The 15,899-nt window shown below is 37.3% G+C and overlaps 2 protein-coding genes and 1 long non-coding RNA gene across 5 annotated transcripts in view; 1 reads left to right on the forward strand and 2 right to left on the reverse strand.

The window, feature by feature from the left end:
- Nucleotides 1-15,899, forward strand: part of LOC122877688 (glypican-5-like) — a 61,916-nt gene that overhangs the window by 10,567 nt on the left and 35,450 nt on the right. For both annotated transcript variants that reach the window (XM_044199579.1, XM_044199578.1), the window contains exons 6-7: nt 213-272; nt 1,017-1,139. In XM_044199579.1, coding sequence (XP_044055514.1) covers nt 213-272; nt 1,017-1,139 — 183 coding nt within the window. The remainder of the gene's footprint in view (nt 1-212; nt 273-1,016; nt 1,140-15,899) is intronic.
- On the reverse strand, nt 2,484-7,651 carry LOC122877691. Of its 2 annotated transcripts, XM_044199585.1 has the most exons (5): nt 6,488-7,651; nt 5,835-5,906; nt 5,475-5,549; nt 3,736-3,817; nt 2,484-3,574 (listed from the first exon to the last, which is right to left on the reverse strand). In XM_044199585.1, the coding sequence occupies exons 1-5, from the start codon at nt 7,350-7,352 to the stop codon at nt 3,472-3,474; spliced, it is 1,197 nt and encodes a 398-aa protein (XP_044055520.1). In that variant the 5' UTR covers nt 7,353-7,651; the 3' UTR covers nt 2,484-3,471. The 2 variants fall into 2 exon arrangements, with proteins under 2 accessions (XP_044055520.1, XP_044055521.1); XM_044199586.1 differs by lacking the exon at nt 3,736-3,817.
- Nucleotides 7,659-11,082, reverse strand: LOC122877692. Its single transcript, XR_006378305.1, has 3 exons — nt 10,999-11,082; nt 9,334-9,366; nt 7,659-7,884 (listed from the first exon to the last, which is right to left on the reverse strand). It is a non-coding gene; the product is annotated as an uncharacterized LOC122877692 (long non-coding RNA).

Consider the following 15,899-nt stretch of genomic DNA (forward strand, 5'->3'; position numbering starts at 1 on the left):
TGAGTTACACACATCTGATGAAATGTACGAGTTCCTGTCAGAGGTCAGAATATCTGGCGCAAGTTAGAATTTATCCACAATAGGTGAATTAAATCTGTGAAGAGACAGAGTAGAGGTTCTTTTTACATTTGACCTTCAGTCATAGCAGGAGAAAATCTAATAATTTCATCAAACATTTTTTCTGTGCTTGTTTTGTTTATGTCTCCCACCAGGTCATTCCTTCTCAAAGGTTCCAGAGGAGACAAGAGTCGCAGCCTGAAAAAACTATCAAGGTAAATTCGTCTCCATCAGTTGCACTCTGAATTGTCATCAAAGGGGTATTTGTCCATAATCAAGAAATAAAATGACAGACATCTCATCACCTGTTAATGTCTGCTTGTGTTTTTTTTCAGTAGTCATTTACTCCATTCTGTCTATTCATTAGCCCTTAAAGAAGAGCCAGAGTCAAAGAAACCTTATTAGTTAACAGAGTTTTTTTCCCCTGGACTTAGGATATGTATTTTACAATCATTGAAAACATCTGTGAGAATGATCCAGCGCAAATATTAGGCCAATAAAGTGCAACGCAGCTGTCCCCTCCAGTAACTAGTAATTACAGTCAGTGAACTTTTAATTCTCTGTAGCTTTAGTTGCATTTGACTAATATAATCTCTTCCTTGTATGTGTCATTCCTCCTAAATGATATATCAGTTTAACTAAAGCTGGGACTTGGAGAAAATATAACCTGAGATCAGACAACTCATTAAATGAAAACCTTCATATCAGATTTGCATTATGCAGTCATTATCAAAAGTGCTATGAGCTTGTTTCCCTTCCCCATGTTGAGAGTCTATTAGAAGGGATTTCACAGGGAATTGGACATGACGAGTCTAAATTGGAACAAATAAAAGCATATGGTACATTGGTCCTACTCTTACTAACAACAACCCAAGCATTCAACTGTGCTCAACTCTCTCTCTCTCTCTCTCTCTCTCTCTCTCTCTCTCTCTCTCTCTCTCTCTCTCTCTTTCTTTCAGGGAGTTTGAGGGCTCTATCCAGCGGTACCAGTGGTTTTTCTCAGAGTTGCCAGAAATGCTTTGTGAAAGTGAGATGGAGGTTGAGCAGCACACATGCTGGAGTGGCAAAGACGTCGTAGAGAGGTCTGTGTGTTGCATTACGTGCATTACTTTGTAGCAAAGGAAGGACCTACCAAACACCAAGCATGCAGTTGCTCTGACACAATATGTGGTCCTGGATGACTACTCGAGTGAGGCACCCATATCTGCTCATATACAGTAGTTCCATAATGGCTATTGATGAAAATGCAACTCCACTGGAGAGAATGCAACATTTAGTTGTTTCATATGCTGGAGTACAAAACTAAAGCAACAGAAAAAGGTTCACTATTCAAATGCTGCACTGAATGTGTGTATGAGCAAGAGAAGTACATGGAGAGAGAGAGTTTTGATGTAAAAATATTGGCTTTGGACTTTGGGCCAGGTTTGTGCGCAAACATTTTGTCACCTGTCAGGCCTGGGTCAGCCTCGGGCTGAAATTTCAGGCCTGTGCAGTACTCAAGAGGCCATGTAAAATCCAAGTTGGTGCATAGTCAATTTGTCCCTCGATGACTGGAGTGCTGCTACAAAATTCAGCATTGCTCTCTGTGCTCCCACGTGGCCGGAAGCTACTGTATATTGCAGCAATATTGATGTACAGTAGTGGGTATATTTGACCCAATGTACTGCAGCATCCAGTCACAATTCAGTGTTAAGTGACAATCCAGTAGGTGTGAGAGAAAGATGTTAAGTGCACCCTTGGATTTTATGTCAACTCAACTGTACTTCACTGGTGTAAATCACATTTTTGTTACTTTAGGTAAGCCTGATATCAATGCGAAATCTCCTGAGTTGATGTTGAGAAGTTCACCTTCCATTAGTGAGTTTGTATTTTCTACATTTATCTGAAACAGAACATTATGAATATTAAATGCCAGTAATGAGTGCTTCACTCTGGAAGTCATCCATGACTGTGTCTAATTTTTAGTCAGAATGATTTAAAAATTTAAAAAAGGGGACAAAAGTGCAGCATATGAGAATGTGTGTGTGTGGCTCCTAATAGTTGCCAGGGTGGGGGGTTGACGGGGTTGTGAAGGTTAGAGAGTTCGTTTCCAGAGTCTTTCTCATGGTGATTACATTGGCAGCTTAAACTGGTAACAAGACAAATGGACACACACACACACACACACACACACACACACACACACACACACACACACACACGTACCAACATACACACATTCACAGACGCACTCACAAACCCACTCCAACACACACATTTCTACACACATGCCAACTTACACATAAACCAACACACACCCTGCAATACACACAAAATATGGGATGATTGTGCTCATCTGACATCTCACTGCACACAGCCCTATCTCAACACACACAAACACACACACACACACACACACACACACACACACACACACACGGGCGCTATTGGGTTCGTTTCAGAATAGACTAGTTTAACTACCTTCTGTCTTTAGCTTGTAGTTATTCTTTCCTACAATTTTATGTTTTAGTACAGACAAATAATTTAATAAATCATTCTTGAAGTGTTCTAAAATTAATGTTGTGACCATTGATTAGACTGCTGTACAAAAATACAGATACAGTACTTTTAAAACACAATTACTGCTTTACCAAAGTGAACCAAACTTTAGCAATAAACATCAGTATCATACAACTTCCAATAAAGCTGCAATGAATGCCATCTCCAGTGTACACAACTAGATTTATTTTGATTTGTTAACTGAGACACAACTCACGATCTGCACAAACCAACAATGGTGGAAGAAGTATTCAGATCCTTAAAACTTAAGAAAAAGTACTAATATCACATTTCATTCAAAACGTTAAGTAAATGTAAATATTATAAGCAAAATGTACGTAATGTATCAAAGGTAAAAGTACTCATTCTGAAGAAAAATGGTTATGGTAATTGTTAGTTACTGCTGCTGCTGCTACTACTACTGCTGCTCAGAAAAACGCTTTATCCTCCAGTTTATCAGAAAAATTCATTCAAAATCAACACATAACAAATTGTAATCTGCACAGTAGCTAAAGCTGTCAGGCAAATATTGTACTTTTTACTTCACTAGATTTGTCTATGGTGTCGAAGTATAAATTTGCATAAAATACCTTGAAAAGTACCTTGAATTTAAACTATATCAGCAAGTACAGTACTAGAGCATATGTGCTTAGTTACATTCCACAACCAAACAGCATTAGAAAACTAACAACGTTCAAACATGCCAACAACTGGCTCAACCAGACATTAAAAATAGAACATTGAATTATAATGCAAAATGACGTCTTCAGAACTGAAGTTTCCGTGACAGCGATCTTCGATTAAGAGTCACAATTTTGTTATATGAAAAGTTTTTAACATCCTTCCAGGATCTTTGATCCAAGTGTTTCTCTTGTGTTATGCATTTGATGCAGTTCTCTTTACCTGGAACCCGCCGTAATGCCATAAACTTTCCCAACTGTTTGCTGACAGCAGTCCTCTCTGCTTCACTCCATGGCCTCTACAGATGACAGAAAAAATGTAGATTCTTTAACATTCAGTACTTAGACCACAATGTAGATTTCTTGACTCAGCTCATGCATAGCTGGCACACAGTCACAGAAAGCACCTAACTTTAGCTTTGAAGTCTATGCATTTTTCGCCCAATTTTAAAGAACTTACCTCTGTCTTTCACCGCTTGCCTTCTTTTTGCCTCTTTTCTTCTGTGGAAGCCTTTTGGCCAGGCTTGGTCCTGCGCTCTGATCTACAACAGTAACAGACAAATATTAATTCCTGTTAGTCAGTGTAACCTCAAACCTATGTGTCTTTTATATGTGCGGAAGTAGGAAAAACAACTAGTAGGATCTTTTAGCAAAAGGCAGGGGTTGTGTACAGCTTGACTTTGCACTGTACAATAAACTGTCCTCATGAAAGCCATTTAACTCACCATCCATATCTGAAGTCCCATCCCCAGCTGCAGGATGTAGGTAGAAAGTGAGTTTATTTTTTAAACAGGCTGCGTTTAGTCTGAACGTGTTTAACAGTATTTCACTGACTGTTTAAATTCACTACATTTGTTGAAGTAGCTGAAATAAAGCTGAATGCTGTTGATCCAAGAAGATTTCAAAAACTGTAAATCTACTGTATTTTAACATCAATGCCTTTTCAAGAGCCACCAAACCCTTTTTTACTGGATCAGATGGTGAGCTGACAGTCTTGTCTCTCTGTCTTTGAGCAATATATTATTTAAATCCTCAACTCTATTTTTCAGCTGCTGGCCCCTGTACTCTGTCCCCATAAGATTAAAGCTGAACTAATATATTTAAAATGTAAAGTAGACTACAGCACAACGCACAGTCAGATTCCACCACTTCATCACCATTAAGGAAACCTAAGTCTGGTAAACGATGAATTAATGGACAACACTGAATAAAACTTTATTGTGTTAAATTACTGACACTTTTCCCGCTCTGACTCAGGATGACTTTTTTTTAAAGCTAAACGTGCACAGTCTGCATATACATGCATTAATATCTCTACGTCCACTGGATTAAAATGGAGACTCTGCCTTTTTATACCTGTTGCCATGGTGAAACATAAACTATAGGCCAACGCCACACGTGAAGATTATAAGATAGCAGTGTTATTTTGACCGGCTGTCAGAGTTTCAGCAGTTTGATTGAATTTTGCGTCTTCTTGCCCTGCTTTTAGTTAGTAGTTGGCTTTTCTTTTTTTTCTTTTTTTTTAATCACTGATAAATGGAAATAGAGATTGTATGGACCCAGTAGTAGACCGACTTGGCATTACTGGTATGAGATGAGGCAAGACTGGAAGTTTGGAAAGTTCACTACACATTTTTGAGGACATTGCTAGGTTTATCATAGCCATTTAAAAAATGGCTTTTGTGCGCCCAGGTCATAAAGGAGCATTTGGCCATATGCAGAGGACAGCAAACCTCTCTTCATCGTGTAATTTTCCTCGTTGGTATGACTAATATGTCAGTTTCTAGAAACCGATTAGACACGGTTCTCTATAGGTATTGGTGACGGCATCTCTCCAGTCGAGCAACACTTTTCACTTGCCTGTAGCAGCACTCTGGACTGTATTTACATCATAAGATAACTGAAACCAAACTGACTGTGCACAAAACTATCATCTACATCTATCAGCTGCCACAAAGCCACCTGTGCTTAGTGCACTCATTCAGACGCTGTAATAACTATTTATTTAGTCTGGACGTTAGTTTAGTTTTGGATGGAATATTCAGCATTTTGATAAGTTTGGCATTAAATGAGCCTATTATTTTGAGATACTAGGAAAGGTATTGATTCTTTTTAAGACAAAAGGTTCCCAGGACAACCTTTTTAATACAATTAAATATCCTTCCTAACCCAATAATTTTCGTACAGTCCCTAACTTACCCTCCATATCTGAGTCCCCATCCTCACTGCCCTGGTCATATCTGTTTTTCGGGGAGAAGAGGTCAGAACCTCCATCTGAAAAACAATAGCAAACAAAAAGTGACACCTCATACTATGCAGTGCAGGAGTGTAGATTATAACTCAAAGATATTCAGTTTACAACTGCATAAAAAAGAGCACCCAATCATCACATTTAAGTAGCTGGAATCAGCAAATGTGTAAAGCATTTTTGCTTTAAGAATCACTAAAAGATTAAATTATATCAAAATGGCTGCAGATTAAATGTTGAATCGACTAATAATTGCAGCTATAATATTGACAGGTTTAACACAGACAGCATCCTAATTCTTAAATACGCACCTTCAACAACCTCTCTGCCGCGTTTCCTTTCCCTCTGTGGGACAGTCACAGAAGTCCACGTGTGACTTTCAGCTGTAAAGATAACAATGATCAAATATTAGTACTCAGTGGTCAAAATATCCTCAAGTACAAAGACTACTGCTGATTAAAAGAGCTCCATAAAAAAGATTGTACAAATCCTCTCTTGATCTGTTCATGTCACTGGACAGTATGGATCAGTTGTTAACCTAACACTATTTTCACCATACTATGCATAAATTACACAGCCAAGCCCTTCTTTGCTCATGCAAGCATTTACTTTCCTTTAAATTTCTTTATTTTCTTTTTGTTGTTTAGCATATTTCACCTCATTTACTAGAGTCAGAAACATTTTCTAAAAATATCCTACTTCAGTTAGCAGTATGAGGTGTAACAGTAACACTAACGCTAATTTTGTAAAAGGTGTGACTGTACGTCTCTATGGTTTGCCTGAAAGCGAATTTCTATTAAATGAGATTGATATTGTCCAGCTATAATAGATTGTACAGATAAAAAGTAAATGGCTTTCTCCATGGAAATGCTTGGATGTTTGACTACACTTAGGAGAATACTGTTTATGCAACGACAATGAAACAGAACAGGACAAAACAAGGTCAGTTACAGTGCGTACATACCACAGACAGAAAGATCAATTGTGTTGAGGTTGAGGCCTCGCTCCATTGCAAACAGAAGTTTACTTATCTTGGCAATTTGAAAGGTTTTGTAAGTCTGTCGGTAAAAGTCAAGGTGAACTCTGATGTCATGTCCCATGAACCTTGTAACTTGTTCCAGCTCTTGTTCGCTGAGATCCAGGAGTTGGCAGCATGTGGCAACCTGTTTTCTTAATTTGGTTGATCTCAGGAGTTCAGGGTTTTCTGCTTTGCTTTCCTCTGCATATTTCCGCAGACAATCACATCCCCGTAACTTTGTCATCGCACCAGGTCTTGCAAAGAGATAAGGATTTTCAGCAGGTATTCCAGCTTCCTCTCTCCTTTCAATCAACAAATTGATTGATTCCTTCATTCTCTCAGTCAAGAAAACAGCTACCTTCCCACCTCTTTTTCTCCAGACCTCTATGCGGGTTAGTAGCTTGCTCAGCTCTCTCTCTAATGGTGACAGGGTTTCATAAATGTCCTCATTTACATGATTTGTGCTTGCTTTCTCATACGTCTCAAGAGTCAAGCGTGATGCTTGCCTTTCATGCCGCTTGTTAAAGACAATGACCTGCACCAGAACTGTCTCGTTTAACTCCCTGTATGCTGTTAAAATCTGTTGTGTCAGTTCCCCCTTTGCTTTATCTTCCACCATCCTGAGATGGTTCCACAGAGCCATCACATTTTTGGTAATGACATCCTGACGTCCACTGGCGTTAGATGCTATTGGAAGCACGCGTGCAGCAAGACTTTGTACTCTTTTTCTTGTCTTTTTGTCTTCTGTTACACATGATGTTTTACTTCTGCATGTGCAATGATGTTTTCTCAAAACCTTTTTAGCAAACATTCCATAGCAATATTGGCAAGGCAAATAATCCTTAACAGAAACTTCATCAGAGGGCTGCCTCCATGTCACTATTTGTCCTCTGCCTTTTCCAGGACTTTGGTATTGTGCTTGAAATCTCCTTTATTTCGCAGTTGTTCCAAAAGAACTTTTCTGTCTTTTGATCCTGAAGGAAAGCTAAAGGCATATGCTACATCCTGGATCTCCATATGATTTCTCTGCAAATGTCTCGCCATCTTTAAGTCTGACTGGCCACAGTAGAGACAATAATGTCTTTTGTCGCGTGCTCGTTTGCCATCTTCCCTTTTGTACAAGTTTTTATGGTCACAGTTGATTTTGTTTTGTTCGTCTTTTGTTTTTTTTGTCTTTTCACATAAGTTCTGAGGTTCTTGTGTTTGTCTCGGCTTTTCAAATCTTCCTCATCACTGGATGATGATGCAGTGTGAGTTGGCTTGTACTCTAGGTCCGATCCTGTATGGCTATATAATTCGGATCCAAAGGAATCCCACTCTGGCTCCTCATGGATATAGTCCAACTGTAAGCAAAAAGCATAATCATCATTAGAAAAATCGTGTGAAAGTAAAATAGCATGAGCGCTTTCAGGCAATTTCCAGTCATCACATCAACAATCACGTACAACTTTAAAGAGTCACTTTACCATCATTATCTTATAGATGGACTACACTATTGTAAAAGTGTATTATAATAAAACAGTGTGATACTTTTTTGATTTCCATACTTTTACTTTATGTAAGACTACATTCATAATTTCCATTTGACTTAATACGCCGAAATACACAAACTGACACTGACAAAGCATGGCATGTTTACTTCTAAAATTCAATAAGACAAATTAGTCTTTTGTTCTGATAATATGTTTGTTTATAATATATACAGTACTGATGCAGAGTGGATTATCCTGGTAAAGAGTTTAATTGAATCTTGACTTAACGGGGCACAAAATTAGCACCAGCCAAATGCTGATAAAACATGCAAATGGCTGGTAGATTTGCTTCCCTTACCAGCCAAAAAACAATGGTAATCTATTGAGTGACTGGCAAAATTTTAACATTCCTTAGCCATTTGGCCAGTGGACAAAAAAGGTAAATTTGCACCCTCTAGACTAATAAATCGGTGGCAGCTGACATCTTTGAACAGAATCCACTTATTTTCACACCTTAAATGCCTCTGAGAGACGAAGTAATGCATCATCTCTACATGTATGCAATTAGACAAGACCCAGCAACAGACTGGCTACAGTCCCGCTGACACCTTGGCCTCGGCACAGTCAAAAAAGTTGCAGATACTGCTCGGGACTCTACTTTAATATGAATTTGATTTAATCAGCTACTCTCTGTGAGTACACAACGAGCAGACACTGATAAGAAACTCATGCAAAAGTTTCATGCTCAGTATAACAACAACATCCACTGTAGATTACATAACTGTAGCTGACCTGACATGATATCAGTCTATTTAACTAGCAGCCTGAACTTCAGAAAACAACATAAATCAGATTAAGTAAGACGGTGTAGTCCCTCATTCGTCCAGGAGTGTTCTATCGTAGAAAAGGTTTCAGTCGTAGTCATCTGGATACTGTTTTCAGAATCAAGATTCATTTCTAGTTCCCGTCCCATTTTTTCACAATTGAGAATGACTTCCGGATGGGAGCCGAAATGTCTTGATTCTGAAAACAGTGTCCAGATGACTACGACTGAAACCTTTTCTACGATCAGATTAAGTACTTTCTACAGAGAGTCACATTTCTAAAGAGAATCATGATGGATAAGAATTGATTCTTTTTGTCATCTCTAAACTTCTAAAGGACTCAAGATGTAGAACCTTGTGTGTATTATATGTCCTCAGTTTACGTTATTAGTTTTATATTAGAATTCCTCCTTTAACATTGAATTACAACTACTGCCAACTATTCCAGGAAAGTGAAAAGTCTGTATCAGGATAGAGGAAAGATTCTGTAACATACCTGTGTTGGCATCACAGCCATCGCCTTCTGGACCTAACATGAAAGAGAAGATGGAAGATTATTTCCTGTTATTGTCTGAAACAGTTTCAACAAAAAAATTCCAGTCAAGTACAGCTGGACAGTGATGCTTTAGTGCTGCTTTCATCTTTTCAAGTGAGAAGACATTTCATATATTACTTATATAGTACATTTAAAAGGGCATTCATATATCTAATGTATAAAAGACAATGTTAAAAACTGAATTGGGCACCCTGTCATAAGTACATGAAGTTACAGTCCACACACTGGAGTCTGTATATTTGCATTTAGTGAGTTTGGTCTGTATTAATAACATGCATTCCCAGACATCTCAAGTCTCCCACCAGGCAATGTGCTATTTGTGCTTTGTTTCCAGATACTGATATATACACTCAGCAGCCACTGTATTACACCTGTGCAGTCTAATGTAGTTTAGCACAACCATGCCATAAACTCTACCTTTACAAAGCTCATGTTAAGTTGTTCTTGTCATAGTCTGTCAATTCAATTCTTGTTTATCACTGAAATCATAGTTAAAAGGTGATGTTGTATTGGACTGCATTATATTGAGAAGTGTTTGTTTTTGTCCTCCCTACTACAAAGGGGGTAAGAATATTAAAAACCAGAAACATGTCCAGTACAACACCATCACTAACTATGCTCAGTGCTACAACATATAATTTAGTTAACACATTTTTGACAGTGTTAAAAAAGAAACATATTTATACAGAAGCGACTTTATGGCAGCACAGTTGTATTGTATTATGTGTACCCAAAAAAGTGTTCAAGTGTTTTGTTTTGTTTTTTAATGCTGGCAACTGTTGGTCATCTCTGTGCCAGGATGCCAGTTTCCCTTTAAAATATCCTGTCAACTGTGTTAACTGGGTGGACAGTCACAGAGGTGGGAGTGAGAGAAGCAACAGGAATGGTAAAAAAAAAAAAAATCTATTTAACAGTAGCTGATAAATTATGAATTATTCACGCAGCAAGCCATGAGAGCAGAGCTGTTTTGGGATCAAATTAAAAAAAGTACTGTTACTAGTTACTTAGTAATAGATTACATCTATTTCAGTGACTTTTCTCAGGCTGATGGCATCTTTAAACTGCATTTCAACTTAAGTGTTTAGTTCACAGTTGAAGCTAAACTTTACTGCCACAATCGTTGCATTCTAACTCTTTTCCACAGTTATCAATACACAGTGAAATGTCCCAAAATTTCACACACATTATTAAAAGGGATACTTAAGGAAACAACATGAAAACACCACAAAAACACAGGCATTTAAAGTTATTTCCACAAACTGAGAAAAATGGTTACAGTCTACGTTTAAAAATGCTTAAAATGGTTATCTTTAAATGAAGGTTATAACTTACATTTGGCCACCTGCTATATTTTCAGAGAAGCTGGTGGAATCTTAATGCGTCTATCATTAGTGGCGCACGAGTTAATTCGCTTGTTAGGAACTCCTACGGTCAGAATTAAGTTCACATATACAAAAATACACAATTTCTACCTAAAATATACTATAACTTGGCTTTATTTGACAATTACTGTAGTGTAATAAGTTTCATCCTGGCAAAATAATATTGTACAGTTAGCTGACATGTGGAAGCAAAACTCAAGAGCAAGACATCATAAAATCTTACCTGCACTGAAGCTGTCTGGAAAAGCCTCCTTTCGCATCTGCTATGGTGAAGTTTGAGTCTCTCAATTCTTCTTCTAAATCTCTCAGGGTCCTGCCGCGTTTGTCCAAAACTCCAGACTGCAGGTCGCTCTGAATTGAAAGGTGGGGGAAGGGCACGTAACACGCTCTGTAGGCAGCAGAGCAAGTGCAGGTGAGGGGGGGGAGCCCCTCCCCTTGATGGGCCATCAATTAAGCCTGAGCTGAAGGCTGCCAGTGCACCACAATATTCTCCACTTCTCAACTCACACACAGGCCTGTTTTACAGGCTAGAATGTTGAAAATAAAGCAATTACCACATTTATCAGTACAAGTACTACTACAGTACTACTACAGTGCTTAAAATCAAAAGTTTTTACTTAAGTAAAAATACAAGTATCAGAATTTATTTAAAGTACCAAAAGTAAAAGTACACCTTAAAAATAAAAGGAGTAAAATGGCCCATTTCAGAATAATCTATATTAAATTATTGGATTGTAATTATGCATTAATGTGTTCATCACTTTAATGTTGCTGGTAAAGGTGGAGCTCTTTTAGATTACATTATTTGCTGCCCTGAAGGATCAATAAAGACTTATATTAACCTGTAATAATGCATCATAATTTATTTGGTGATTATATTTGGTATCATTAATCTGAATTTGCAAAGTAACAGGGTTATCAAAGAAAATTTAGTGGAGTAAAAACAATATTCCCCTCTGAAATGTAATGTAGTACATTAAAGTACAAATTGAAATACTCAATTAAAGTACCTCAAAATTGTACCTAGGTACAGTATTTGATTAAATGTAACTAGTTATTTGCCACCACAGATGTATATCAAACATGAGGGACCAAACATTAACACCCTTCAGTGTATGCAGTCCAGTTCACTGCGACAGCTTCAAAAAATTACAGTTAAAATGAAATAATAATAATAATAAAAGGTGAGTAAAAATGGATGACTAACTTTGATGCTTTATATTCGAATGAATACTTAATTAAAGTGTTATGATTCTCTGTTCACTAGCCTTTTTTCTAAATCTTCCACAGTATTCTTAATCACATGCTGACCCTCAGTTCTACAGATTTGAGTTTACTTACTCATTTAACGTTGCTGTTGACAATAAGGATGAAGTGATAACACAAAACACATGATATTCATTTTTCTTGTGTTCTTTGTTTGCTAATGCAGCTTTGAAGTGTTTAGAAATTAGTAGTAAGGATCCTATTACATGAGCTCACTGAGTTAGCTAAATAGCAAAGTGATATGAATTTAATTTTACTTTGGTGACTGTGTAGGCATCCCAACACTACACTACCTTCAGTTAACACTTAACCAGGGAGTGGCTCTTCCTCAAAGTGTCTAACATCCATATGGCAGACAGAAAGTTGCCATGTTCATGTGACGAAGCTATCCAGCCACATGATATAGCTGTGGAGGGGGCTCAGTGGCTGCCACAGTTTGTCAGAGTCTGAGGCCTGCTAGCTAGCCCCATTCAGTAGCCTAGCCAGGAACACCAGGCAGGACAGTGAGGCACCCTGGAGGCAAGGTCTGTGACTGGCTGTCCAAAGTGATGCCACAACTGTCCAACTACAGGTTGAGTTTCCACTCACTCCAGCGGCCTCCTGAACATCAGACCCATCAAACATTGTTCTGTATCTGTAGATACAGAACAATGTAGCTATACTGTAGCTACTGTGAGAAGTAAAGCTGCATGTGCTTTCATCATGCATTGTATGTGTGTTTTAATCAATAATAGGTTATCAGAAGATAGCAAAATTTATTTTTTAAACACAGCAACAATATCTGTGAAAGCACTATTCAAAAACATGGTAGGGAAAACATCTTATGTAACACATTTAGTATCAGATAACAAGATTAAGACTTAGGCTATGCTAACATCAGCATGCTATCATGTTCATAATGACAATGCTAACTTGCTGATGTTTAGCAAGTGTAATGTTTACCATGTTCAACATCTTAGTTTTCCATGTTAGTGTGCTAATTAGCATTTACATTTAGCATTAACATTTGCTAATTAGCCCTAAACACAAATTATTGTCATTTATTCAGTTATGACATTTATTATTATGGCATTATGGCACTAGATGAAAAGTCAGAGGATCATAATGTAATTACAATTCACCCTGAGGGAAACATGAAATGAACCACAATTCATCACAATCCATCCAATAGTTTTTGAGATATTTCAGTCTGGACCAAAGTGGTCGACCCACTGACTGACACTGCCATCCCTAGAGCTACGCTGCTAGTGTAGCTAACAATAGCAGGCCTAAACTGAGGAGGAAAAGGCAGAAAGTCATTTTAGCTTGTGTGTGTGCAGCTAGCACTTAAGTTAACTTAGCTACCTTAGCTTCCTTTGTAATCTCTAAACCACCACCACATTAAGTGATGAAACTTCTGTGCACCAGGAAATAAGTAGTTTACCTACATAAATGTTGAGGTATTCAGCTGGAACTAAGTCTCTGTAATAATTCAATATATCATCAATTGGTTTTCTTCTGGAAATTTGCTTCCAGTGTTTGCATCATTTATGCTGTCAGTATGCATGTGTACATACACTCAAAAGTAAATAGTTTGGAGAGCTTTAGTTATCTTTATCTTAGCAGACAGATGCTTTGAATGTGTAAAATTTACTAACACCCAGTTTCATCTGACAAAATCAGTAGTTACTTGCTATTGGAATTTAAACCATCCAAATACTGTATGCAGAGTGTTAAAACTGTGGTCTGACAGGCCATTACACAACACACATTACTCACAAGTAGCTAAACATGAAGAAAAAGTCAATTTGGAATTTAAAAACTTGAGCAGTTTACATTTAAATTAGTTTTCAGGTAGGGTCTAAGAACCCTTTCCACTGTAAATGTAATGTTATGAGTGATTAAAACAAATTATAACTTTGTTAAATATCTTAAAAGTATAACACAAAAGTAGATTAAATTAACCAGAATAAAATTTCATATACTGTATTTCATTTTAACTAATAAAACCTTGTGACTGCCTTTTTTCTAGTCTTTCTGTAGTTTAAGTTGCTCGGTGCAATAAATCAGCAATGTCAATAGGGGCGATAGAGAGCAAAACGTGTGTGTATTCAGATTATGTACACACACGTGTAGATAGACATTTATTCTCAGTTTGGCACTTTTCTGAGGACCTCTCTGAAACTTTGAGAGAAACACATAAACGGCCTCTGGAGGCCATTACAGTGAAAATAAAGTGAGGACCGGCCTAAATGTCCTCACTTTGCAAAATGGTCCTCACTCCAAAGGTTAATAACTCTAGGTGGTCCTCACAAAGATAGCTGTACAAACACACACACACACACACACACACACACACACACACATTAAGTTCTATCCATCTCAGTAGGGAATCAGTTGCTGTGATGGAGGTTGATGAAATTTTTTCATTAATGGTCTTTCAACCATATGAAACAGGCCATGTAGCCTTGCAAGGACATCCTACACAAACAAACACACACACACATACACACACACACACACACACACAAATACTTTGCTTTGCTTTGTCACCATCAGTGCTACAGTGAAGGCCAGTAAATCTTGTATTTAATGGCTCTGCCATTTCTTTGTCTCTGCCTATATTTTAAGAAGAGGGGGACAGGACCCCCTTTAAATATATGGTTTAGTTCAAAAGGACCAATTTAGGATTAAAAATATTTAATTGTAAAAAAAACATTCATCATTGGCATTCATCAAACATTCATTGGCCATTACAGTTATACATTTTGTTATATACACTAATGTATATTACCAGAGTTTCTAATGTATAAATGTATATACTAATGTATATTATTTTGCGTTTAAGAAATGCAGATTATTACACCCTGTATGATGTCTCAATTATTCTAGTTGATTAAATAAATTAATTAACATCTTATAGTGTGGCTGACATAATGGCAGAATATAGCAGCATTCAGTATAATATGTTTCAACAGCCATCAGAATTATTTTATTATTTGATTAATTATTTTAAGTATCACTGAACTGTGATTACCGTAATTGCCACACAAAGAATAGTGAACATTTTTCCTGAACATTACTCAACTAAAATGACTGTCTTGTAGTAAACTTTGCCTTAAGTCAAAGAATTAAGGTACTTAAACTGGAAAAACTGGATAAAATCGGAGCCTTAAAGAACCAGAAGGGATATTATTGAGAAATGACTTGTGATTGTGGATTAAATTGTTAATGAGATGGTATTGTCAAGTGACAGTATGTATTAAACAAGGGATTGTCTTTGCAATAAAGAAAAGCTGTAGTTTAGCTAACATAACAAGTGGCCTGATGTGCCAGATCAGTTTCTAAAGAAAAGTATAGTCTTTTACGTAGAAGTGCAATGTTGTGTTTCAAAGTAGTAGGTCACTTGTCGTAAAAGTTGCGGAATGAACATTCTTGACAAAATACCTGCTCTTGCCCTCTCATCTTTCTTCTAATGTTAAAGCCACATCTTTGATCATATGTAGTAGCAAAACCTTTGAGAAAACCTGCATGTTACATCTTAAACATCCAAAAAAAAGCTTTAATGTTTGTCATTATGTTTTAAACATTTTGTATTACATAGAATTAATACAGGTCATGTAATTACAATTTTGATTTCCTTCCCTACCTACATTCAGGCCATTTTACCTGGCCCAATCCACCCCAAACCTTCTTTCCTTGTAATGTTGTCTGTGACAGGTTTGTGAACAATAACAAGACTGTAAGTAAAATATTCAGAAATCCTCAGACTGTCATTATCTGTGAAGTGTGTTCTAGGGTGAAGTTTTACTTAGAGGAACAGAAGAGGTGTAACACTCTGCCTGTGTTGGAGTTCAGCCAGTCTGTGCCTCTCTGACC

The sequence above is a fragment of the Siniperca chuatsi genome, linkage group LG6, assembly GCF_020085105.1.
Source record: "Siniperca chuatsi isolate FFG_IHB_CAS linkage group LG6, ASM2008510v1, whole genome shotgun sequence".
Lineage (NCBI taxonomy): Eukaryota > Metazoa > Chordata > Actinopteri > Centrarchiformes > Sinipercidae > Siniperca > Siniperca chuatsi.